This window comes from Urocitellus parryii, chromosome 6 (genome assembly GCF_045843805.1).
Source record: "Urocitellus parryii isolate mUroPar1 chromosome 6, mUroPar1.hap1, whole genome shotgun sequence".
NCBI lineage: Eukaryota > Metazoa > Chordata > Mammalia > Rodentia > Sciuridae > Urocitellus > Urocitellus parryii.
The window spans coordinates 180,048,383-180,075,437 of NC_135536.1; the positions used below are offsets into that span (position 1 = coordinate 180,048,383).

Below are 27,055 nucleotides of genomic sequence, written 5' to 3' on the forward strand. Positions count from 1 at the left end.
TGGCTTCGCGAGAGGTGGTTGTTCTGAAGCCCTCTCGGGCGCAAGCCGTACGGCCTTACGTAGGGGGCGGGGCTTCGCGGCGGCGGCAGGGCGAACGCTGCGTCGAGGGGCGGGGACGGCGCGCTCTAAGATGGCGGCCAACGTGTTCCCGTTCCGCGACGCCCGAGCCGCGCCGGATCCGGTACTGGAGGTCGGACCCGTGGCACACGGGCCACTGCCCCTACCGCTGGTGCTGGACAATGGGTCGTTCCAGGCCCGCGCCGGCTGGGCGTGCCCCGGGCCGGATCCGGGCCCCGAGCCGCGCCTACAGTTCCGCGCGGTGTGCGCCCGCGGGCGCGGCGGGGCGCGAGGCGGAGCGGGCCCGCAGGTGGGCAACGCGCTGGGCAGCCTGGAGCCGCTCCGCTGGATGCTGCGCTCGCCCTTCGACCGCAACGTGCCGGTCAACCTGGAGCTACAGGAGCTGCTGCTGGACTACAGCTTCCAGCACCTGGGCGTCTCCTCACAGGTGCAAGCGGGGTGGGCTGGGCGTGAGGGAGGGATGAGGTCTTGTCCGCTCACTCAGCTTTTCAGGAGGGAGTCAGGCTTCCAGTGGCTCTGATTATCTTCTGCTTAGTCGATCATGCTAAGTACTTAAAATGTGTGTGCCCTGCTTTAGGGTAGTGATCGAACAATGCCTTTTCTTTTCCCATAGAATATACGTTAGGGCATATATGCTCGTGTCTGATTTATTTATGAATACGTACTGTGCATCAGCCCTATGTTATTTTATTTTAGGCGTTTGGAATTCAACTGTGAACATCGCACAAAACTGTTAGTGCCAATGGAGCTAGTGTGGAAAGATACTAGTATGAAAAGACAGACGTCAGTGCTGTGATAGGAGAAGATGAGGAGGTTACATTTTTTTCAATGTGTGGTTGGAGTAGGGACTCTTGGGGAAAGTATGTCTGAGCAAGGTCTTGAAGGAGATAATTGAAGGAGCAAGCCCTGTGAATATATGAAGGAAAAGTATCCCAGTTAGAATAGACAGTGAAAAGGCACTGAGTCGGAGTATGGTATAATCCTAATTGCAGGACGGCCGGAGTGAGGGGGCAAGTACCTGGATAGGTGCTACCAGGAAGAGGATGTCAGAGAAGTAGTGTGGGGACAAATCGCACACTTTATAGGTTTTTCCTCTGAGTGAATTGGGGAGCAGTTGCAAGGCATTAAGCAGAGGAGGGACACAATTTTTATCTAAAAAGGATCACTATAGCTGATGCAGAATGGACTGTCATGGAAACAGGAAGACCCCTTAGGAGACTTGGAATAAAGCAGATGAGGGATGGTGACAACTTAGATAAGTAGTAGGGGATGTGATAAGAACCAGTTGGATTCTAGAGGTGTTTTGGATATAATCATTTAGCCAGCATCATTTACTGACAATTTGGATGAGGTTTCACTTAATAACCTTAAGTTTCATATTTTTCAGTAAAGACAAGATTTATACATATATATAAATATATATATATATATTTTTTTATTAAGTTGGACACAGTACCTTTATTTTGTTTATTTACTTTTATGTGGTGCTGAGGATCAAACCCAGTGCCTTGCACTACTGAGCCACAACCCCAGCCCAAGATTTTTTTTTTTATATATTTGTTTCTGGTCAGGTTTTTGATTAGGGATCAAATGTGAATTCTGCTCTGTACTAAGATTTTTTTTTTAATGTTTTAAAGAGTATTCTGTTATCACTCATTTTTTCCCCCTTTTCTTTCAAACTAGGGCTGTGTGGATCATCCCATAGTTTTGACAGAAGCTGTGTGCAATCCACTATATTCACGCCAAATGATGTCTGAACTCCTTTTTGAGTGCTACAGGATCCCCAAGGTTGCCTATGGAATAGACAGCCTCTTCAGCTTCTACCACAATAAGCCAAAGAATTCAGTTTCCTGTGGGCTCATCATTTCATCTGGATACCAGTGTACACATATTTTACCCATCTTAGAAGGAAGGTGGGTTGTGACTTTTGAGTGGTATTTTAAGAAGCATTCAGGGACCAAGGATGTGACTCAATGGTAGGGAGCTATGCCTAGCATGTATGAGGCCCTGGGTTTGATCCTCAGCTTTCCCCTGCCCAAAAGCAGCATTCAGTAAACATTTAGTGTTTACTGTAAAGTTGGAGTGGAAAGAGCATGTACTAGACTCCAGTCTATAAACTGAGCTGGGCTTAGTTCTGACCTATATCACTTTATGACCACATCACTTTGCCTGACCTTTGTGACTTCCTGGAAGGAGTTGGAGGAGATGGTCTTTTAGGTCTAAATTAGTTCTAGAATTTTATAATTCTAATGGGGAGATAGTTAACATAGTACCTGTAGATAATAGGCACTCAATAAAAATGTTTTGAATAAATTATTTGAAAAAATTTTAATTAGACTAACTTTGTGTTATGTAGTCACTTTTTTTTTTTTTTTAATATTTATTTATTTATTTATTTTTTAAGTTATTGGCGGACACAACATCTTTGTTGGTATGTGGTGCTGAGGATCGAACCCGGGCCGCACGCATGCCAGGCGAGCGCGCTACCGCTTGAGCCACATCCCCAGCCCATGTAGTCACTTTTTAATTTAGACTTTTAAAAATTTTTAAACTCTTTGATCACTACTCATACCTTTCTGTTCGGTTATAGTACCTGATAGAGGCATTTATTAAAAATTTCTGAGTTGAATAAAAGACAAAGATAGTTTGTCTATTCCCACTTGATAGTTTGGCTTTCTTTCATTGTCCTATAAGAGATTAGGCCAACTTTATGCTTCTCATATTGCCTAAAGAGTTGACACTACAGGGAAAGAGCCTTGGCCTTGGAGTTGAATGCCCGGGTTTGTAGCCCTGCTAAGATAAGGTACTTAACATCTTTGTTTCCTCACATGTGAAATTGGAAAAAAATAACTTTCCAGGCTTGATGAAATGAGTGATATGGGTGGTGGTACTTTATAAATTGTAAAGCAGTCTGAATATTTAAGGCAAACAAATGCCATTGAGTTTATTGAGACCATAATGAGACTCTCTTGAAGTTTCCATGAAAATCTGTAAAACCAGAAGTAAGGCATTATCAAACTTTTCCAAAGTTTGGAATTCTATAGTTTATGTAAGCAGAATATACAGAAATTAAAGAAACCATGTATATTCTATTGAGAGAAAATTATTTTATCTGAAAACTAAGGAATTTTCAGATTGGTGCATGGCCTGTTTTGTGCTGCCATCTCCTGGTGAAGTATGATTGAACAGCAGTGTTTGAATATGCAGCAAATTCCCAGTGCTCTGCTACTCTCCCTTTCTTACATTAGGAGCCTAAAGTTGTTGTGTGAGGTGGTACATCCCAACTTGGGAGACTGAGGCAGGAGGATTCCAGGTTTCAGGCCAGCTTAGCAACCCTGTCCCCCACAAAAAAGGGTTGGGGATGTTGCTCAGTGATAGAGTGTCCCTGGTGTTCAGTCCTCAGTACTGCATGAACCTTTGGTTCATGTGAAAGAGATCTGGCCCTTAGAAGATGCCAGTAAGCCTATAGGTGATTTGTTATTTACTCTAATTGTATTAATAGAAGTGGATTGTGTAGGGGAGGAGTTCTGGAAGGGCTTATTAAAATATAGATTCCCAGGCCCACCCAAGAACGAATGGGCCTGGGAATCAGCATGTTTAACATTTTCCTAGCTAATTCTAGGAATTATATTCTAGGATATGGTTCCAGGACCACAGTTTGGGAAATACATGATGAGTCACATAAAGGTCTAACTTTGGAGTGTGTGTTTTTTCTCTTAAACCTGTTTCCTTCTGAGACTGGCCAGAAGTTAGATGGCCAGGTATCTGGATGTGGAAATTTCTGTGTTGGTTAAGAGGTTAGACTAAGAGGACTTGAGTCTCTTGCAATTGTAAGGGTTTTTTTTTTTTTTTTTTTTTTTTTTTTTTTTTTTTTTCAAGGATTAAACCCATGGGCACTTAACCACTGAGCCATATCCCCAGCCTTTTTTATCTTATGTAGAAACAGGGTTTTGCTGAGTTGCTTAGGATCTTGGTAAGTTGCTGCAGCTGGCTTTGAACTTTCTCTCCTTGTCTCACCCTCCTGAGCCACTGGGATTACAGGTGTGTGCCACTGTGCCCAGCAGCTGTAAAGTTTTATGCCACCCCCACTTCTTGTCCGTTTCTTTGGCTTCATTAAATTATTCTATTTCCAAGATAGTTCATATTCTCTTCTCTGTGTTGCCAAAAAATATATTTTTTCTTGATATCAGGCTAGATGCCAAAAACTGCAAACGCATCAATCTTGGAGGAAGCCAGGCAGCTGGTTACCTCCAGCGACTCCTCCAGCTGAAGTATCCGGGGCACCTGGCGGCCATCACTCTCAGCCGCATGGAAGAGATCCTGCATGAGCACAGCTACATTGCTGAGGACTACGGGGAAGGTAAAGGAGAGGACTTTGCCTGCTGCAGCTTTTGGATGGTGGTGACCTTTGGAGTGTTCTAAGCTATTAAGATTCTTGCTTTCTTATGTTTTTACTCTATTTCTGTTAGCACCCCCTTTTTCTTTTGGTATTCACTTTCTTAATTTTTTTTTTTTTTTTTTTGGCACTGGGTATTAAACACAGGGGCTCTTTTACCACTGAGCTACATCCACAGCCCTTATTATTTTTTAATTTGAGACAAGGTCTTGCTAAGTTGCTGGGGCTGGCCTCTAGTTTGTGAACCTCCCACCTCAGCCTTCCAATTCAGTGGGATTACAGGCATGTATCACCACACCTAGTGTGTGGATGGGTTTTCTCGTTGACATTAAAGATCTTTACTTCAGTTGACTACTACTACTAAGCTCCAGAAGGGCAAACACTGTCTTTAAAAGAAAACTAATTTTGGTGAAAACCACATAACGTAAAATTTACTATCTTAATCATTTTTAAGTGTAGAGTATAGTAGTGGCTAAAGGCTGTGTCTTCAGAAATCTTTTAAGTACCTGTTATTCCTGGGATAAAAGAAATTAGAGAGACACATATAAAAAGAAAGAATCTGTGGGGCTAGGGCTGTAGCTCAATGGTAGAGTGCCTGTTTATAATGTGAGGCCCTGGGTTCAGTCCCAAGCAACATATATGCCGTCTGACAAAGAATTTGGGAGCACCCTCAGGCCAGAGAGGTGCTTGTCAGATGATACAGCTCTCTCTGCTTTTCCTTCTTTCTTCTCAAGGTGTTCTGGTATCAGCTTGTTTTGTAATTGACTTTTTTTGGGGGGGCTGTTCTGTGAATTATAACACATCTGTAGATCCACTATCACAGTTGTGTGTACTTTTATCCCAAGAAACTCGCTCATGCTTTCTCTTTATAAGTCATATTCTGTCCCCATCCCAAGCAGTTGCTCACCTGTTATTTGTTACTGTAATTTTCATCTGTTCCAAAATGTTATATAAATAGGATATGTAACTTTTTGAAACTTTCATTCAGTGTTATGCCATTGAGATTCATCCAAATTGTTGAGGATCTCAGTGGTTCTTTCCTTTTTATTGTGGAACTGTATTGTATTATATGGAGGCACCACAGTTTGTTTATCCATTCATCATGAATAGTCATTTGGGTTGTTTCCAGTTTTTGGTGGTTGTGGCTGGAGCTGCTTTACATACTAATATACAGGCATATGGTAAATGTATGTTTAACTTTAGAAGATTCAAAGCTGTTGAATTGTTTCTGCTTTGGACTGTTGATGTGGGGGATTATAATGATTGTGTTTGAATATGGAACCATTCTTGTTTTTTTGGATAAACCTACTTGTTCGTGTGTATTACTCTTTTAATGTATATATAGCTGAACTTGATTTGCTACTATTTTGTGAGGGGTTTTTTTGGTGTCTGTTTCATGGGGGGCATTGGTATATGGTTTCTTGTGCTATTTTGGTGTTAAGGTGATGACTGGCCTTGTTCAGCGAGTTGAAAAGTGCTCTGCCTCTTACTACTCTCTGGAAAGATGGTGTAAATAATTGATGTTATGTTTTTTTCTTTAAATGTTTGGTAGACTTCTCCAGGAGAACCATTTGAGTCTAAGAATTTCTTTTTACAAAGGCATTTAACTATGAATTCAATTTCTTTAATAGACACAGGACTATTTAGGTAACCCCATTGGTTTCTTCTATTTATTTATTTTCTGCTTGATTCATTTTCCTCCTCTTCTTGAAACTTAAAATTGTTATGAGAATGTTCTTTTGAAAACAACCACTACCAAAACGAAAAAGCCTAGCATTTAATTCTGCAGTTTTCCCTCACAGCACTGCTTTTTACCTGTATCCCACAAATTTTGATATATTTTCATTTTTATTGAATTATAATGTTTTCTAGTTTTCTTCAAGACTACTTCTTTAAGCAATTGATTAATTTTCTTTAAGCAATTGATTGCTTTATATACAGCATTTGGAGATTTTCCTATTTTCTTTCTGTGATTTATTTCTAGCTTAATTCTGTTATGATCAAAGTTCTTTGTCTAATATTGGTTAAACTTGCTTGTTTGATAACCCAGGGTCCGGTCAACTTTGGCAGAAGTTACTTTTTTGGGGGTGGGGGTGGTACTGGGAATTGAACCCAGGGGCACTTAAACACCATATCTCCAACCCAATTTTTTTTTTTTTTTTTTTTTTTTTTGTAGATGGACTCAATACCTTTATTTTGTGTATTTTTATGTGGTGCTGAGGATTGAACCCAGTGCCTCACATGTGCTAAGTGAGCACTCTACCACTGAGCTTCAACCCCAGCCCTTCTTTATAATTTTTTATTTTGAGACAGGGTCTTAAGTTGCTGAGGCTGGCTTTGCATTTGGGATCCTCCTGCCTCAGCCTCCTGAGCTGCTGGGATTATAAACGAGTGCCACCAAGCCCAGCTGGCATAAGGTTCCTGAAAAGGATATGCATTCTGGAGTGTGTCCTGGGCTGTTACTTAGCTTCCATTGGTTGAGGTGTTGCTCTGTTTTTCTGTATCCGTGTTCACTTCCCATTTATTAACTCTACAGATACTAGAGAAAAATGAATTGAAATCTCTGGGTGTACTTGTGGGTGTTCCTTTTTCTCCCTTCAGTTCTGTCAGGTTTTGTTTTCAGGTATTTTACTCTTTTTTGGTAGGTGCATATTTAACAAACTTCTTGCCAAATTGACCTTTTATCATTATGTATTGTCCCTCTTTTTTTTTTTTTTTAATTTTTTTCCACTTGTTTATTTATTTATTTATTTATTTGTATGTAGTGCTGAGGATCGTACCCAGGGTCTCGCACATGCAAGGCGAGCGCTCTACCGCTGAGCCGCAACCCCATCCCTTGTATTGTCCCTCTTTATCCTTGGCAATTGTCTTTGAAGTCTGCTTGAGCATTAATAAAGCCACGCCAGCTTTCTTTTGATTAGGGCTTGCATGGCACGTCTTTTTGTCCTTTAACTTTTAACCTATCAATATTGCTGTATTCAAAATGAATTCCTTAGTAGTTAGATCATTTTTTAAAAGTCTATTATAGCCAAGCACAGTGGTGCTTGCTTGTTATCCCAGCAATTAGGGAGACTGAGACAGAAGGATTTCGAGTTCATGGCCAACTGCAAGTTAGCCAGTCCCTATCTCAAAATAAGAAGGGTTCGGATGTAGCTTAGTGGTATAGCACCCTGGGTTCAATCCCAGTACCAAAAAGAAAAAAAATGTTTATGTCAGATTTTTTACAATTTTTTATAATTTTTTTTTACAATTTATTATTTATATTTGGATTTTATATTTTTATATTTTTAATATTGTTGTTCCCTCAGTTTGTTATTTGTTCCTCTCTCTTGCCTTTTAGGTTATTTGAACATTTTTAAATTCCATTTTAACTTTTCTGGGTTTTTTCTCCTTTTTTTACTGTATCTGTGTTTTTTTAAGCAGTTATTTGATATTATTGTAAATTTAACTTTTCATGGCCTATTTAGAATCGATATTTTCTACTTGAAACGGAATGTAGAAATTTTAACACTAGACTCACTGGTGCTGTCTTATACGTGTCCATCTGTATATGCTGGAAGCCCATCAGACAGTGATGTGATTTTTTTACTTTCTTTCTTTTTTTTTTTTTTTTGAGAGAGAATTTTTAATATTTATTTTTTAGTTCTTGGCGGACACAACATCTTTGTTGGTATGTGGTGCTGAGGATCGAACCCGGGCCGCACGCATGCCAGGCGAGCGCGCTACCGCTTGAGCCACATCCCCAGCCCAGATTTTTTTACTTTCAATTGTCAAACCTAATTTAAAGAACTCAGGAGGAGATTAGTCTGTTGGGTTTAACCAGATTTTCATAATTTCCATCGATGTTCTTTCATTCCTGATGTTCTAGGCTTCCTTCTGGTACGATTTCTATTTGAACAACATCACTTATCAGTTCTTTTAGAACAGGTCTGCTGGCAATATGTCCACATTTTATTCCAGCATGTAGTTGATTGAGTGGATTCAGAGATTGGCCGGATGGTGTTTTCTCCATCTTAACCTGCATCCGAAATCCTTGTGTTTTGATTTTTATGTTGTTAGTGTTTCCATTTCATGACTTCTAAAATTCTTTCTTTAAAGAATTGCAAAAGTGGCAGTGCCCTGATTATTATGAGAACAATGTCCACAAGATGCAGCTTCCATTTTCCAGCAAGCTCCTGGGCAGCACTCTGACTGCTGAGGAGAAGCAGGAGAGGCGGCAGCAGCAGCTACGGCGGCTGCAGGAGCTCAATGCCCGGCGGCGAGAGGAGAAGCTGCAGCTGGATCAGGAGCGACTGGATCGACTACTCTATGTTCAGGTGACAGCTGATGCTGGGATGGGTCTCTGGCCTCACTTAAGAAGGTGGTCCCAAGGAATTTTCTCCTCTGAATTTTTCCTTAGCCATAAGTATATTGATTAAGCTTGACATGATGATATATGCCTGTAATTTCAGTGACTTGGAAGGCTGAGGTAGGAGGATTACTAGTTTGAGGTCAACCTCAGCAATTTAATGAGGCCCCAAGCAACTTAGTGAGACCCTCAGAATTTAAAATAAATAAAATTTAAAAAATAAATAAAAAAGGCTGGAGATGTGGTTCAGTGGCTAAGTACTTCGGGGGTATAATCACCAGTATTTAAAAGAAAAGAAATTGATTATTGTAAGTCACTCTGGGGGTTAAGGAGGAGCCCAGGGGGACCATTAGAACTGAGATCATTAATACAGAGTCTAGTATGGCAATAGGTGTTTCTGAAAGAGTTGTTGACTCCAGCTTTGATTTTTTTTTTTTTTTGGCCTTATAATCTCCTTTAGTTAGTTTATTTATTTATTTTGGTACTGGAGATTGAACCCAAGGATGTTCTATCACTGAGCTACATCACCAGCCCTTTTTTGTATTTTTTATTTTGAGACAGGGTCTTGCTGATTTGCCCAGGTTGGCCTTAAACTTGTAATCCTCCTGCCTCAGACTCCCAAGTCACTGGGATTACAGGCATGTGCCACTGTGCCCAGCTAATTTGTTTTTTAATTTTTTAAGTGTAGTATGTATGATGCAATGTGCTCAGATCTTAAGTATGCATCTTGTTGAATTTTCTTGAAGTGATATGTGCCATGTGTCTGCCCTCAAGTCAAGAAATAGTATCACCATCCTCCCTCTTATCTCCTCTTTGCCAATAACTACCCCATAAAGATGACAACATTTCTGATGTCTGTCACTATAGATTAGTTTAGCTTAGCCAGGCTTTGATCCTAGTCCAGAACAGCAGGGGAGGAGGGCAGCCATCTGAACATTTTTGGGGGGAGCTAGAAGTGTAAGTCTGTGGAAGGCAGGCTAGGGGAACCCTGGGAACCTCCTCCTGCTGCAGTTCTTTCTACTTGGCTTTTAAGCTACTTCTCTTTCCTTCCTTTTTGTGATTGCACTATGTGTATATGACTGTTCTGGTTTCAGGAACTTCTAGAGGATGGCCAGATGGATCAGTTTCACAAAGCTCTGATAGAGCTAAACATGGACTCCCCAGAAGAGCTGCAGTCCTACATACAGAAGCTCAGTGCAGCAGTGGAGCAAGCGAAACAGAAAATCCTTCAAGCAGAAGTCAACCTCGAGGTGGACGTGGTGGACAGCAAGCCAGAGGTGACTGAAGGTCTTGAGAGGGAGACCCAGTGGGGTCATTTAGAGAGAGCAGCCCTCCTGAGAGGGAGGAATGCCTAAAGGCTGGTTATCAAAGGCGTTGTGACTAGGTGTTGGGGGGGAGAGAGCAGCTTGATGAGGTGCGTGGATGGAGGTAGCCATGGCAGATTTCTACCAGAGAAGTTCTGAGCAGAGGGATCTCACCCCACGACGGGCAACGGAATGTGAACATTCACACCAGTTCTGTGTTGCTCCTTGAGCCTGAACCTATTTCTTTGTCATTTAACAGTACATCATGGTTGATTGTTCATTTACCTCTTTCCATCTTGATGTCAACTGAGAATAGGGCTCATGCTTCATACATAGTTTATGGATTTTTTTTTAAAGGTTATAGGCTGACACAATCTTTTATTTATTTGTTTGTTTAATCGAACCCAGCACCTCACACATGCTAGGTGAGTGCTTTACCTCTGAGTCACAACCCCAGCCCAAGTTTATGGATTTTTTTTTTTACAATAACTGGCAGATATGCTCGATAAAACATTTACAGGTTGACTTAAAAATATTTTTAGTTGTAGATGGACACAATGCCTTTATTTTATTCATTTATTTTTATGTGATGCTGAGGATCAAACTCAGTGCCTCACATGTGCTTAGCTATAACCCCAGCCAAGATAATTTTTTAATTAGATACTAAAGACTAACTCTGGATAAGCTCTTAAATTTCCTTTTGCTCCTTTCTGTTCTCTGCCAGTGGACTGTTAATAATAGATGTTAGTGTGACCACAAGGGCAAGTGGAAGAACTGAGCTGAGGACCTCGGTAGCCCAGACCTGATACCTTGGGGCCTACATAGTGAAGGAATGGATAGCCTATATCAATTCAGCCCAGCAGTCACTGGCCGGGTGTCCTGTCTGTAGAACTGGAACAGAGTACTATTAAGTGTATACAATATAACTGAATTTGTCATCCCTAGAATTCCAAAACAAAGAAACCTACTCATTATCTTATGACATGTTTGAGCAGGATTAACGAGAGTAGCTGTTGTTTTTTTGTTTTTAAATCAATCAACTTTTTAAAAACTCTTGATTACTTGTGTTTTTAGAAACAGTACTGTAGAAAGATGTGAGTCAATGCTGTTTGATGCCCTGTGTGGTGTGGTACTCATCAGTGAGGTTTCAGCCAACTTTGGCTCAGCAGGAAGCTTACTTTACTGTAGTTTTTGCTCTTGGACTTGCATTCTCTCCCTCTGTTGATAGGCTGCAACTGAGGACTGAGCCAGCCATGAGCACGCTTGCTTTATAGAGCACATCCTGAGCTAGTCTTCCTGGATCCCCCTCTCTGGTCACTACGATCTAGGGAAGGAAGGGCTTTGGCCTCCTTCCTCCACCCGGATCAGCTTCTCTTGAAACACTGTGCCTTTTTGTTGCTTCCCCCAGATTTGACCTGTGATTTTATGCAACCCAGATCCATGTTGTCTCTGTTAAGTGTTCATCCATATTTAGTCTTCCTCATGCTCAGCATATCAGTGGGACATAAGTGTCTTTATATTAGAGAGGTGTCACAAAGCCACATGCAGGTGAGGAGTTTCAGATTTAAAAAGTTAAAAATGAACAGCTGTGAAAATGTGATTCCTGAGCAGTTGAGGGAACTGGGTTTTCCTTTTCTTTGTTCCTTTTTCTGCATTTGTTACACGCTGTGATTCAGGTGCTCCTCTGTTCATTCACAGGTTCTTCCTATGTGTCCTGTGTACCCTTGTTCTGTGCTCTGAGGACACACATCAGAATGCTTTGGACTTGGGGAGATTTTGAAATGTTGTATTTCGAAAGAGGCTTCTCTATATAACAAATTTACTAATTGCTGTCACTGAAGCTTTAATGGTCAGTCAGCATTTATTGAGGGTGATTGTTGGTGACTAGAGTCAGTTACAGTCAAATTCATGGGATAAATTTATCTATGATTGGTTAACAAGTTCTACCTTCAAAAAAGTATTTTCCAACAATATAATTCACTTTGAATGAAGTGAATAGATGGTGAATTGAAGTTCCTGTGAAACTCCACTTATGCAGTGTAATGGCTTTATATAACTGGGAATTTAAAACTTATACTGTTTCCCAACATCCAATTTTCCTCCAGACCAATCTGTTCTAGTTGTTTGTATTCTGAAACTATTCCTGTGAGAATGTTGTAAGGAGCAGGCTTTGTTAGCATTCTTAACGCAGTAGTTAAAAGTAGAAGATGCTTACTTTTCACAACCACAGGCATAGCATTGGGGGTGTGTGTGTGCAGATTTAGAATGTCATCATTTGTTGGAAAACACAGTGGGGCCAATACAGAAAGTTCTCTGGCTTTACTAGCAGGATCAGAGTTGGTCCCTGTTGTTGTTCCGCTGCTCAAGAAAATTCCAGGAAACCCTGCTGCTGCTTCTGAAACCCCTGGCAGACTGTTAATCTATCTGGTTCCAAAGGAACAGTTGTGTTAGTCCTCCTGAAATACATAGTACATGTGGAGACCCTGGAGAATCTGAGCGGGGGGTTTAGTAAGCCAACAGGACTCTCCTCTGTGGGGTGCATGTTTGCATTGAAATTACTAGCTTGGTTCCTCTCTGAATTGTATGAATTAGCATAAATAAATTTTTAAGCCACTTTTAGTGAAGCTAATAAGTTTTATTTGTAAGGTGACATGCTTTGAATGTAGCTGGAAAAAGGTAAATGATGCTGTTTTTCTTGTAACTGAAGAAGTCTTTTGAAGCCCAAAATTTTATAGTCTTTGTTCTGGGGGAATTTGAAGGTGGGCGCTACCACCTAGTGTATGCCAGGCATCAGGAATGCAGAGGTAATTAAGATAAGGTTCCTAAAAAGACAAAAAATGTAAGGTTTCTGCCCTTCTGAGTGCCTCAAAGGAAGGGCGGAGAGCACAGAACAGAGAGCTTTCCAGGACTCAGCTGAGGAGAACACTCTGCTGGGAGGGAGAGAAGAGTGCTGGAATTCCAGCTCTCTCAAAACCTGCAGAGAATAGGGAAATCAGAGAGGTTCATAGAGTTTTAAGATCACAGATGGTTGGCCTGACCTCAGATGGAAGATGGTACCTTTATCCTTTGGTGGAAGGATGAAAGGACAAGAAAAAAGAAAAGGAGGTCAAATGGAGAATAAGTAGGAAGTTCAGTTTTTATAGCAACAAAAAGGATCTGCTAATAATCTCAGGACTGATACTAGGAAGGGGACTGAAGAGGAGAGTGTTGGAAGGGTCTGGGACAATGGCTGTGAGCACTGCACCAGGAAGCTGGGAGGTAATGGAGGGTTCCTAGTGGCTGTCTAGGGCTTTCTGTATTCTTGCACCACTGAAGCATGGCTCACTTATCTGTTGCTTTAAACTTAATAGTGTAAGACAACTACCATTCATTTGTCCTCATGGGTTTAATGGGTCAGGGATTCTGGAAGAGTAGATCAGATCTGCTCTGTGATGCCTGGGCTGGGAAGACATGAGAAATTGGGGATAGAGTCACCTGGAGGGTTTTTCACTTAACTGTCTAGCATCTGGCCTGGGGCAACTCCCAAGACAGAGTTCAGAAAAGACTGTTGACCCCAGCTCCAGACAGGGCCTCTTGCAGCGAGGGGTGACTGGCTTCCAAGAAGGAGCTTCCATGAGATGTGTCCATGGTGCACACACTTCAGGGAGTGGAGGTAGAAGGAAGCTGCATGCATTCATCACTTCCTGTCATGACTGTGCTGGAGAAGTCACTTGATATTATTTGCATCAGTTTCTGTTGGAGTCCTCCTGAACTCCTGTTGAGACTACCTCTTTTTTGTTGGGGGAGGGTCCCCTTTATGGGGCATGGGGAGTAGAGTGGAACCCCTCAGTACTTGCTCCTATTAGGGGGGAGGTCTCAAGCTTTGTCTGTCATTATTTTAGATACACAGCATTTGTGTGTCTCCATTCCACTAATACAACTGAATTGTCGAAGGGGCCAGATGAGTGCTTAAAAGAAAGGAAAGAAGGATTTTTCTGAACAGGAGCTTGTTCTTTATATCATACTACTTCCTGGTTCCTGGGTGCCTCAAATGGAAGAGAACTTGGGTGATCCACTTTTGATCTTTGTGGGATCCCCTGTGTCATTTCTCAGAGCTGGGTTAATGCTCCAGAGTAGGCATAGGCATTCCCAGGACTTGCTCAGCATCTTACAGATTACAAACTATGTGGTCAAATGGAATGTTCCTCTTGCTAGGGCAAAGGAGCATGTCATTTAGGTCAGCTAGACTTGCTGGGCAGGTGAGACTTCTTGCTCATCTCTTTTTTTATTATCCACTCTGGCCTCAAGCTAGGTCTTTTCCTATTCCTAAAGCCTTAGTTGATTTCCTCACACTCAGACTCCTGATTTATAGAATTTCAGCTGAAGGCAGAACAAAGCTTTGGAGCTGAGCTGTTCTCTCCCCTACCATGTTTCCACCACTTATGTGAGTTACTTCTGCCTGAGCCACACCTTCCTGATCCATGAGCTGACCCATGACCTCCTTCACTGAGACCCAGAGGCTTTGTCCATAACCTACCTCCTGTCCTCCCTGAATTACCTCTTTGTAAACTAGGTTTCTCATCTAGTCCTTTGGTCTCCAATGAAGTATTATTTTTCCTTTGTAGGATTTATGCTCAAGCCTGGGAAATGCCCCTTATACATGGTCAAATCATTTAAATTGAACAGAATCAGGAACACATTGTTGTGCATTTTGTTTGCCACATATGCCGTGTGATTTGGGGCGTGTGAGTGTGGGGCGGGGGAGTATTGAGGGACATTGCCAATTTGCTAGTCTACATTTGCAATATATGTGCACAGGACGTAGAGGATTAAGTTCTCTGAATTGTGTTGGTAATTCACATACTCCATAGATTCTGAGAATAAGGAGGGACTTGGAACACAAATTAAGTGTGGAATCTTCTTTCAGGCTTTTGTGGCTGTTGGTTACTGGGTTTGCTAGATCCCTCCTCAGACACCACCTTGTAAGTCAGCCTGCTCTGCACCCACCAACATCGATAGAGCATTTTTCTCTGGGATGCAACAAGATATTTCTTCCTCTTTTCTATCCTTTGAGGTTAGAGGAGGAAGACTTACCTGCCTTTCACATGGCAGAATGACAGATGACTGAAGACATCTTGTAGGACACTGCCTCCACCCTTTTCTCAGGTTAAAATGAAAACAAAAGTGCCGTGACCCCTCCTTTGGGAATGGTGTCAGCATGCCCAGGCCCCACTCGAGTCATTGTCATTGAAGAGAAAAGCTTGTGCTGCAGGACTTCACAGATAGGAAGCCTTTGCTCACATCTCCAGTCCAGAAGGACCTGCTGTTAAGGGACTAATTGTTAAGCCCATTAATGTCGGCACATGTATTTATTAATTTCAGCCAGGCCTTATGCATGCTGGTGATCCTAGTGACTTAGGAGGTTGAGGCAGGAGGTTCACAAGTTTTAAGGCCAACCTCAAGCAACTTACTGACACTCTGTCTCAGAATTTAAAAATTGAGAAAAAGGGCTGGGGATGTAACTCAGTGGTAGAGCACTTGCCTAGCTTGTGCACAGCTCCATCATACCATAAATAAATAGATAGATAGATAGATAGGTAGATAGATAGATAGATTGATTGATTACCTTTTGTTGGTAGCCTAGCTGCTTTGGAGGACACCCCCTATCACACTATGCTGCCCCATAGCTGTATGTATGATGGTGTGACTGATGCAAGCAGCATATCTTCAGCAGCGTCAGCCTGAAGCTGGCGCTATTAGAAAGCTTCAGAGAAGGCAGGAGACAAGGCTTGTGTAAGTAGGAGAAGCAGACAATGAAAGCAAAGCCCATTGTTGGCTTTGCAGTCTGTTCAGGTGTATTCTTTTGTTCAAATAGCATAGAAAAATGTTCATAATTTTGACACAGGCTTTTGGAACATTGGGCAAGATTCCAGTTCTTTTTTGTGACAGTGAACCCACAGAATGGGCTTGCTGGAGATATTGGTTCTGATTTGTTTTGTTTGTGCTATTCTGTTTCGTCCTCAGACCCCTGACCTGGAGCCACTGGAGCCATCTCTAGAAGATGTGGAAAGCATGAATGATTTTGAGCCCTTGTTTTCAGAGGAAGCACCAGAAGTGGAGAAACCTGTCACCACTGTCCAGGTTTGACGCCTGCCTCCATGTCCTTGTGTACACTGAAACTGTTGACACAAAGGCCAGTTTGCTTCTTAGTGATACATGTATTTTGAAGTCCCAATTTTTCTTTTTAGAGAAGGGGACATCGGTGCTTACAACATCAGTCAGGGTTTTTTTTCCCCCCAGCACTGACTGAGGTTCCAGCACCAGTCTGTAAGAAAGGATAGGCCAGTAACTGGAGGTTTGTAAACTGGCTTTTGATGGTTTCATCTACATTTAAGCCAGTGTTGGCATAGTGGATCCTCTTTAGGGTCTACATTTCTATCATTACAGTGACACCTGGATAAACTGGCTCATCTGAGGCCCCCGGGAGGGAGTGTTCTTTTTGTGCAGGGACTGAAACGCATAAGCAGGCCCTGGGTGGAGCTGTGGTTTTCTCTGCTAGGCCTTTCATGCCACCCTCCCTTCACTGCCATGCTCCCTGCAACTCAGGGACCATGGCACAGTGCAGTGTGTAGGAATTGTAGTTGAGAGGTTGAAAGAAAGTAGAAAACTGGACCTTCATGTCAGGAGAGTTGGAGAGCCGCTGCTGTGCCATGCACAGAGGACAGAAACTACACTGGAATAAGAGGTGCAGGTGAGGAAACTGGCAACTGGGACGGTTGTCATCATGGCCTAAAAATCTCTCTTAAACCTTGGGTTTTTAAAGCCCGTGTTTAACTTGGCAGCATATCATCAGCTGTTTGTTGGGACAGAAAGAATCCGAGCTCCAGAAATTATTTTCCAGCCCTCGCTCATAGGAGAAGAGCAGGCGGGAATAGCGGAGACGCTTCAGTACATTCTGGACAGGTAAGATGGTGACACTTGTTTTCTTGAGCCATTTTCTTTTCTTTTTTTTCAATTATCATTTATTTTTATGTGGTGTTAAAGACCAAACCCAGTGCCTCACACATGCTAGGCAAGCACTCTGCCACTGAACTACAGCCGTAGCCCTCCTTGGGTTTTGAGTTGGAGAGATGGCGGTTGAGCCCTGGGAAATGCGCTTGTTCTTGGTGGTGTTCACTTGCTGTGCTGTCACCAGGCCTGTGACAGGCCTGTCACATGCCTGTGCCTGTGTGGGCTCTATGATTGTGTTCTGAACATGTAAATGCTCAGCTCATGTGAGGAGCGAGAAGAACTCCTTTAGATCAGTGCAGTGTGGTAATGTGCACTGGCTTTCATATGAAACTTCACAATCCTGAAGACTGGAGATTTTAAATCACCCCCAAAATATTGCAGTACCTATGAAGGATTTTTTTTCCTCCCTGTGGACATTGTATTTATACCAGAGTTTACATTTCCAAAGTGGGCCTCCCTCCACCCACTTCCAAAGGCGTTTTCCTGCAGTGTGAGTTTCCATGACTCAAGCTGTACAAGTAGGGAACATAATTTGTAGTTTGCGGGCTGTTTTTGGTATAACAGGATGGAAAAGTGCACCCACAATGAAAAAATGGAAAAGCACTTCTGCCGTTACTCTGAGTGGCTTTGAGCTATATGTCTTAATGATGGGTGGGAAAGTAATCAAAAGTAAATAACAGGGGCTGGGGATGTGGCTCAAGCGGTAGCGCGCTCGCCTGGCATGCGTGCGGCCCGGGTTCGATCCTCAGCACCACATACCAACAAAGATGTTGTGTCTGCCAGAAACTGAAGAATAGATATTGAAATTCTCTCTCTCTCAAAAAAAAAAAAAAAAAAAAAAAAAAAAGTAAATAACAAAAAGAGGTTATTAAAAAACAAAAACCCCCCACACCTCCCAAAAAACAGGTGTCGGGGTGCTTGCCTGTAGTCCCAGCTGCTCATTTGGCTGAGTCCTGGGCTGCATAGCAAGACCGTGCCTCAAAAAGAAAACAAAATGAACCAACGAAAAAAGGGACAGATGGAGAGATGAGTCCTCAACCCCAGGGAGAGGAGCTTCGGGGATGATGAAATGTTCCATGTCTTGATTGGAGTGATGGCTACGAGAGTACATAAATTTGTTAGCCTTTATAAAAGAATATGTAAATTAATCTTCAGTAAAGTTGATTTTTAGAAAAATGTATTACAAAAGCACAGAAGATTTAATCATGTTAAAGATATGAGTGGAACATTCAAAGTAAGGTTTCGGAAACATTGGGCTGACATTGTAGAGTGACATGAATGAAAAATGACAATTTTGGTTTTATATATCTTAACTTTTCAAGCAGCTGTTTTCTGTTTCTCACCAAGAGCTTGCATTTCCACATTTCTAGTCTCTTGGAACATTTAAATTGGAGTGTCGTTTCTCTTTTAGGTACCCAAAGGAAGTTCAGGAGAGACTGGTCCAGAACATTTTTCTCACTGGTGGGAATGTGATGTATCCTGGGATGAAAGCCAGAATGGAGAAGGAACTGCTGGAGATGAGACCCTTTCAGTCTTCTTTCCAGGTACTGTTTGTTTAAGCTGCTGTTTCGAAAAATAGCATTATTTTCTGATTGCAAAAGTAAAAGTGTAAGGGAGAAAAATGACTGTATAATTCTATCATCAGCAGTGTCCACTGTTGACATTTTTGTGACTTTTATTCTGGTCTTTAATCTACGTTTAATTTTTAAAGCAGAACGAGAAACAATTCTTTGTATACTTTTTTTTAATTGAAAAAGGAAGACATGCGCATAATTAAATTCAAAGATGTCAGAACACAGGTGAGAATAAGTCATTCTCCCTGCCTGAAGGAGATTGCCTTTCATAAATTTCCTGCACTTATGTGTATTGCTTTGTTACCTGAATTTCCCTAACCTATCATAAACATTTTCCCATGTCATTATTCTTCTAAAGTACTATATTTTATGGCTGTCATATAAATGAGCGCCCCACAATTTTTCTTTTTTTTTTTTTATATTTTTTTATTTTTTAGTTTTCGGCAGACACAACATCTTTGTTTGTATGTGGTGCTGAGGATCGAACCTGGGCCAAACGCATGCCAGGCGAGCGTGCTACCGCTTGAGCCACATCCCCAGCCCCCCACAAGTTTTCTACCAAATCCTTGATCATCAAGTAACATAGTCTGAGCCCCCATCCTGGACCAGGCACTGTAGGGATGCTGAGATATCCTTGACACAGCCTGCAGTTGCAAGGAATTCACTATCTTAGGGTGGCAGTCAAGTAAATGAGCCGTAATAACCTGGAGTGGGATGGACAGAAGGTATGGGCACCTAGAAGTTTCCACTGGTGTTCAGGGAAGGCTCCATGGAACTGAATCTTTTAAGGTTGTAAATGTGTTTGCGGTCTATGTAACGTGGTGTGGGGTAGCTTGGCAAGATCATTCCCGAGAGAAGGACTAGCATGCCCAAAGGTGCAGGGGCAAAAGTTTATTGAGGGAAGGAGAAGTAACAGTGTGGCTGGAGCATATGGCTGCTAAAAAGGAATGCAGGCAGAGAGGAAGAGAAGTCAGCAGGCCCACAGGATGCAGGACCTGTGCATCCTACTAAGAAGGTCGGCCTTCATCTGTGATGCAGGTAGTTTGTTCTTCAGATAAGCCTTGTTTTCCTGCCTTGGACCCTTTGCACCTAATGGTCCTTTACGTTGAACACTCTTCCCAGCTCATTGCTATTCTCTCTTGGTTGCTGGTTTATATGTCATTTCCTCCAGGGAGTCTTCCCTGTCTATAGCCCTTGCCAAACTCACCTCCAACAGGGAAGGGACAGTGTCTGCCTTTTGATAGGTGTTTTCAGCCCTTGAAAGACTGTCGCTTGGTAGCTTCACAGAAAATAAGAAGGCATTGCCAGAGGGAGAGGAAAGGGGATTGACTTGAGAGAGATAAGGGGATGAAGTGATCAGAGCTGATTGTGGATTTGGGGGAGAAGTGGGATTTAAGACGACTCCCCAAGTTTTATGTGGAGCCACTAGTTTGATAAATAGGACGTTCATTGGACTAGGAGCTATGGGAGGAAGAAGAGGCTTGAAAGGGAGGAAACTGTATTCTGTTTCCAGGGTGGGTCAAGCTTCCAGTGGGACACACAGAAAGAGCTGGCCATAGCTAGTGAGTGAGTGCTCAGGAGAAAGATAGCAGGGTACACTCAGGGAGCCCAGGGCACTGTTGGGGAGAGGCGGTGAAGTCAAGGATCAAGTGCTAAATCACGGCAGCCTTTGAGGACAATAGAACACAACAGACACTTAGGAGAGACATCCCAAGAGGCAGGAGGACAGAAGGGGCAACATCACTGAAGATAAGGGCAGCATTCTGAAATGTGAGCAGGGGCTTGACGTAGTGCTGGCTTCCCGTCTATGGTGAAGTGATTGAGAAAAACCTCATGGGATTTTAAATATCTCTTGCTTGGCAAGCCCAGAGCCTTTCCTATGGTTACTTTGTAAGCACTGGTTGTAGGAATGTGGTTGCCAGCTCTCCCCCAGCCTTGTATAGAGCTGTTCTAGTGTCATGGTCCACCCTCTCTCTGCCCACTTCCACCACTCCCTTTTGCATTGCTAATGTAGCCAGTGTGTATCATGCTGTCACTAGCCCATCAATTCTAAGTGCAGATGATGTGTACAGCAGTGCCCCGAATATAAGTACTATTAGACCCTGCATGATTTTTAGAAGATAGAGAACTCCAAAATGTGTATTTACATATTTCCTTAAAAAAAATAATTTCTGGATCTGGGGGTGTAGCTCAGTATTAGGGTACTTACCTGTAAGGCCCTGGGGTTCCATCCCCAGCACTGTAAAAAAAGAGAGAAAGAATTCTGTTATTTTTTTCTTAAATAGCAAAATATTTTAAAACATTACTAAGATATCAGACTTTTTCATAAGACAAAATAAAAGCAGAGAAAAAGGTTTTTTTAGATACAGTTTCTCTGAATAAAATTACTTATATGTATATTTTCAGGTCATTTTCTTGTCATTTCAAACTATTATGACAGTTTTTCCTTTATCAAAGTATACCTTTTATGGCTGTAATATTCTATTAACAGTAGATCTTGCTACATTTCTTACTAGTGATAATGATAGCTACCCTTAATTCAGTATTCTACAAGACAGAGTACCAAGCACCCTGTACTCATTCTCACAAGCTTTTCCTAAGCCAGAGCAGCAGAGGCTCTTGTCCAATCTTACAAAAATGTTACTTTTCACAAGTCCTTTGCCTCTGTGGCAGCCTGGGCAGTCAGACTCTGAGCTCAAACTTCTCTTGTCCCATTCTTCTCTCTCTGTGCATGCTGATCCTGCTTCATGTGGCCTGGCCTGGCCCTCCAGAAGTTCTGAAACACTGCCACATCATGGAACTCCTGGGGTTGGGGAGAGAGGAGGAGAGAGGATGGTGGGAAAGGAGGCAGACAGTTCCAGGAATCAGGAGGCCCAATTTATTTCCCTAAATGGTCAGGTCAGGCTATCTGAGGACCCTCACAGAGCTGCCGACCCCCAGCCACACTCTGACACGAGCAATCGGAACTGAGCATTGGCAGCATCACAAAGAACACCCTGGTTACCTGCTCAGCAGTCATTTTTCCCACTACTCTCTCACTGCTGTAGCTAGCCTTGTACCAGCCTCCACCTCACCTCTGTCCTGGCAGCTTGTGATTGACAACAGTGTGAAGCAGGAGGCTGGCCAGCTGGACCCTCTGACCCAGAGTGGCAGGCTTTGCCTTGGTAAAGGACTGCCTGTTCAGTGAGTTGGGCCCTATGCCCTGTGTCATCTTGTGCACTCTTGGAGAATCTGGGTGCTTCAGTTCAGCTTTGCTTGGAAGGTGCAGAGGTAGGGGGAGTTGGGGCCTCCTGTACACGTTTCTGAGGACACACAGGTCTGTGGGACTGTAGCTGAGCCTGCTGCAGTCACACTGGGAGCCTGAGCCTGCTGGAGGCATCTTTCTAGTGAGCATTGCGTCTCATTTCAGGTTCAGCTTGCCTCGAACCCCGTGCTGGATGCCTGGTATGGTGCTCGTGACTGGGCTTTGGACCACATGGACGACGATGAAGCCTGGATCACCAGGAAGGACTATGAAGAAAAGGGAGGAGAGTACTTCAAGGAGCACTGTGCCTCCAACATCTACGTCCCCATTCGCCTGCCCAAGCAGGCCTCACGTACCTCAGAATCCCAGGCAGCAGGCAAAGGCTCCGGAGCCAACGAGCAGGCCTAGTAGAGGGCCCTCCAGAGAGAGAGGGCTCCGCACACATGGCTTTTGGCAGTGTGATGGGACAAGGACTGTGCTAGATGTATTTGGCTGCAAACTGAATTTCTCCCGTGGAGAACAGACATAAGAGCAGCAGGATCATCTTGTACGGAGTTTCATTTACCTGGGGCTACTGCAGCATGGAAAGTCTGAGTTGCCATGTGGCATCTGGAAGCTGGTACGAAGTTTTGTCGGCAGCTTCCAGCGAGCAGTGAATGAAGACATGGAGGCCAGGGTGTACAAAGAGCACTAGACTTATTTCTTACTGCATTTTCAAGCCTTTTTTGTTTAAAAAAAAAAAAAGTTATAAAGTTTTATCAGTGTATGTATTTTTTCCTACTGTATTTATTCAGAAATTGTGTGATTGCCCAAAGGGGAAGGTCCTTCATATATTAAAAACTGATATTTATATTAAAGAAGCAAGTGGTCACCGTGAAATCTCAGGAGCTGGAAATATTTGCCGCCTCCTATTACTTCCCCTTAAAATAAGAAACAGAGGAAAGGAGAGGATCACCACCACCTTGTGCAAAGTCACTCTGCTAGCTAAGGACCTGCTTGGTGCCCTCTTGTGAGTGAACGGAAATAGAGCTAGTGGCTCAACTTTTGTTCATACTTTGTTTGTTGGTGACTTTTCTACTACATGAGACCTTTCTACAAAAATTTTATTTCTATCCCTGTGAGTTTGTTGGCTCCTTAATGTTTTTAAGTCTCTCTGAAGAAAAAGGTAGATCCTGTAGCCTTTATTCTGCCATAATCTCACCTTCCCTGAGTTTTGGTGAGTCTTGTAGTAGGAGAATCTGAGACATCTCATTTGTTACATAGTGAATGGACAAATAATCCCTCTTTTATGGAGATTGCTTGTTGGGAGTTCTAACTCATTAAGAATTAAGCCCAGAAAGCTCCTGAGCTGCTAATATCGTTATCACAGAACCTGTGCATTTGGATCCCATGGTGCCTCAGCCTGCCGGCTGATGAGGCTGCTTTAGAACCTGGATCCAGCTCTCGAGGGTTTAGAAACTCAGACCAGGAGGGAGCTGTGGTGGTGGAGGAGGAGGTAGGAGACTCAAGCGGACCCAATAACTTCCAAGGCATGGTCCAGTGAGCCACTGGCCATTGTGGCTGGGCCCAAGGATTGATGAGATGGCAGGAAACATGAATTTTGAGTGTCTTGGGATAGATGTGAAGAAAGCAGGACTGATCTTAGCTGGGCAAGAGGGGCTGGGGCTGGGGTTCAGTAGAAGAGCTCTTGCCTAGAATGTTTAAGGCCTGGTTGGATCCCCGCACCACAGACACAATGCAACAGTAACAAAACCCCAGTCTGAAAGGCAGTGGTGGGGTCAAAGGACTGCCTTGGAGGTCATGTCCTCATGGAGAAAGACCCTAGGCAGGTCTTTCTCAATTAGGCACTTTATGACCAAACAAGCTAGCAAGCTAGATGTGCTCAGCTCGCAGGTGATAACACTGGAACACAGGAAAGTCAGGGGCCTTGGTGAGGTTCAGGCCAAGGGGCTGAGCCTTGAGCTGTCTGGTTTCGTCTTTGAGCATGCCAGGCTTCCCGTGACCAGCTTTGCACATGCAGTCTTCCTCATTCTTTCCCAGCACACTAGGCAGGAGTTTTGGTACCCCAGGGGCTTCCTCAGCCCCCTGCACAAACCACCAGCCAGACGTTTACCACTTAGCTGTGCTTTAGGCCCAGGTGGTTTCTTTTACACTGTTTTGTGTTCCTCAAGAGAAGGGGTTGTGTTTGATTAAGCTTGAAGTGTCCAGGGCCCAGAGTTGCATCTGAAGGGTACTGGGGACTGCAGGGAATATGGCCATGGTGACGCCTTGATTTGGGGCCTTGGCCTCCAAAACTGTGCAAGTATAAATAAATATCTGTTGTTTTGAGCACCAAGTCTGTGGTAGCTAGAACAGCAGTCTTTGGAAACAAGTACAGATGGCCAGGTTCAGTCCAAGGGTGAGTCTGAGACAGGTAGGAAGTAGTTAGCCACAGGGGAAGGAGCAACTTGCCCTTGAGGTGGAGGAATCCCAGCATAGCAGAACTGGGAACATCAGCAGAGGTTTCCCCCAGGAAAGCGGAGAAGCAGAGGGGAAGGGGCTTGGAACAGTTCCCCTCTTCCCCATCTCTCCAGCCCCAGCAGTCACGGTCTACTCTCTGCTTCTATGAGCTAGACTCAGGTATCTCATAAGAGTGGAGCGAACCATGCAGATTTGTCCTGTGGCTGGCTTGTTTCACTAAATGCCCTCCAAGTCCTTTCCTGTTGTCACCAATAGCAAGATTTCCTTTTCTATAGCTGGAAAGTGTTAGTATGTCTTTACCATGTTTTTATCTGTTCGTTTGTTAGACATTTAAGTTGCTTCTGTGTCTTGGCTGTTGTGACCAATGCTGCACTGAACATAGAAGTTCAGATCCTTCTGAAATCCTGATTTCATTCTTTTGGATTTATACCAAGAAGTGGGGTTGCTGGGTCCTGTGGGTTCTATTTTTAATTTTTTCAAGGAAACGCCATACGGTCTTTCATAGCAGTTGCACCATTTTACATTCCTACCAACAGTACACAGGGTTCCAATTTCTCCACAACCTCACCAGTTCTTGCTATTTCATGACTTCATTTGTTTTATGTAGTAGCCAGACTAATGGGTTTTGATAAGAATTGCCCTGATGATTAGTGATGTGTATCTGTTGGCCATTTGTAGGTCTTCTTCAGAAAAAGGTATTCAAGTCCTTTGTCCATCTTTTAATTGGGTTTTTGTTTTTGTTATTGGAGTTTTTATGTATTTGGGGCATTAATTCCTTATCAAATACATCAGTTCATAGATTACCCTTTCATTCTCTTTATTCCCTTTTACTAGGCAGAGTTTTTTTCTGTTTGATGTAGTCTGTTTCTGTTTTTCCTTTGTTGCCTATGCTTTTTTTGAGTCTTAGCCAAGGAATCACTGCCATATCTGATGTCACAAAGGTTTTTCTTCATGTTTTCTTCTAGGCATTTTATGTTTTCAGTTCATAGGTTTAGGTCTTAACATAAATAAATTTATATTATTATACAATATATACCTTGTGACTTTATGTTATATATGCATATATGACTGTGTGTATGTGTGTGTGTGTGTGTGTGTGTGTGTGTGTGTGTGTGTGTGTGTTTGGTACTGGGGATTGAACCTGGGGTGCTTTACCACTGAGCTACATTTGCAGTCCTTTTTATTCTGAGACAGGTTCTTACTAAGTAACTGAGGCTGGCCTTGAACTTGGACTCCTCCTGTTCCAGCCTCCTGAGTTGCTGGGATTACAGGCATGCTCACTATACCCAGCTGAATTTTATGTTGAAGAAAAAAAAAGGAACAAAATTAATATTTAAAGCAACATCTCAGAATATCCCCCTTCCCCTCATAATAGAAAAACCCCTGATCATAATAAGTATCATAAAGACACTGATTGGGAAAGTCAATTCAGAAGTGTCAAGTCCTACTAAAACTGTTAGACTTTAGAAACAAAGAAGGCTGGGAATGTGGCTTAATGGTAGAGTGCTCACCTAGCATATGGGAGGTCCTGGGTTTGATCGCCAGTGCTGCCCAAAGAAAGAAAGAAAAGACCTCTGGGCCCCTAGGCAAATGAGATGGGTTACACCCAAAAGAAAAAAGTCACTTTTTATCGGTTGGGTTTTTTTTTTTTTTTTTTGCATCAGACTTTGTCCCCCATTAAGAGAATGGATATCAGACTTTCTAACAACAATATCCATTATAAGAAACTGAATAGAATAATTAGAACACAAAAATGGTGAAATACATTTTTTAAAAAGATAAAACTTAAAAATCACTAGAAAACCTAATTAAGAGTAGAGGAAGTGTAAATATAGAGTAAATAAGAAAATACTCATCAAAAGAAGAACTAAATCATCTCCTTTATATAATTCTTTTAAAATAGAATATATAGATCAAACACTCAATTTTCTAGGAAAATATAATTTACCAAAACTGACATTCACAGAGATAAAGCCGAGCAGACCTATTCCATGAAAGAACAAGAAAATTGTGACAGAACTACCTCATTTCTCCCCCAAAGATACTCCAGGTTCAGTTGAGCTGATGGGATTTTTTAAGAGAGAGAGAGAGAATTTTAATATATTTTTTTTTTTTTTTAGCTTTCGATGGACACAACATCTTTGTTTGTATGTGGTGCTGAGGTTCAAACCGGGGCCGCACGCATGCCAGGCAAGCGCGCTATCGCTTGAGCCACATCCCCAACCCAAGCTGATGGGATTTTATTAACCTTAAGGACCAGACACCTCTGGTGTTCCTTAAGCTTTTCCAGAGCATAGGAAACAAATTACAAACTATTATAATGTGATGAATGTAAAAGCTACAAAATGTTCTTATATTTACTATCAAAAATCCAGTAGATAGCATACATGTGAATGAGAAAATGATAGACCAATTTCTAAAAAATATCAAGGCCTGGGCTGGGGATGTGGCTCAAGTGGTAGCACGCTCGCCTGGCATGCGTGCTGCCCGGGTTCGATCCTCAGCACCACATACCAACAAAGATGTTGTGTCCGCCGAGAACTAAAAAAAAATAAATACTAAAAAAAAATCAAAGCCTGGTGAAGTTGCACAGGCATGTAATTCCAGTTACTCAGAAGGCTGAGGCAGGATGATTGCCAAGTTCAAGGACAGCCTGAGCAA

The 27,055-nt window shown here is 42.6% G+C and overlaps 1 protein-coding gene across 1 annotated transcript; it reads left to right on the forward strand.

Annotated features, from left to right (window-relative positions):
* Positions 1–130: 130 nt before the first annotated feature.
* Positions 131–25,383, forward strand: Actr5 (actin related protein 5). Its single transcript, XM_026383324.2, has 9 exons — positions 131–505; positions 1,762–1,991; positions 4,269–4,438; positions 8,573–8,790; positions 9,917–10,099; positions 16,130–16,246; positions 16,929–17,068; positions 18,528–18,660; positions 22,100–25,383. Exons 1-9 carry the CDS (start codon positions 131–133, stop codon positions 22,340–22,342), a joined length of 1,809 nt encoding a protein of 602 aa, XP_026239109.2. The 3' UTR covers positions 22,343–25,383.
* The last annotated feature ends 1,672 nt before the right edge of the window (positions 25,384–27,055 follow it).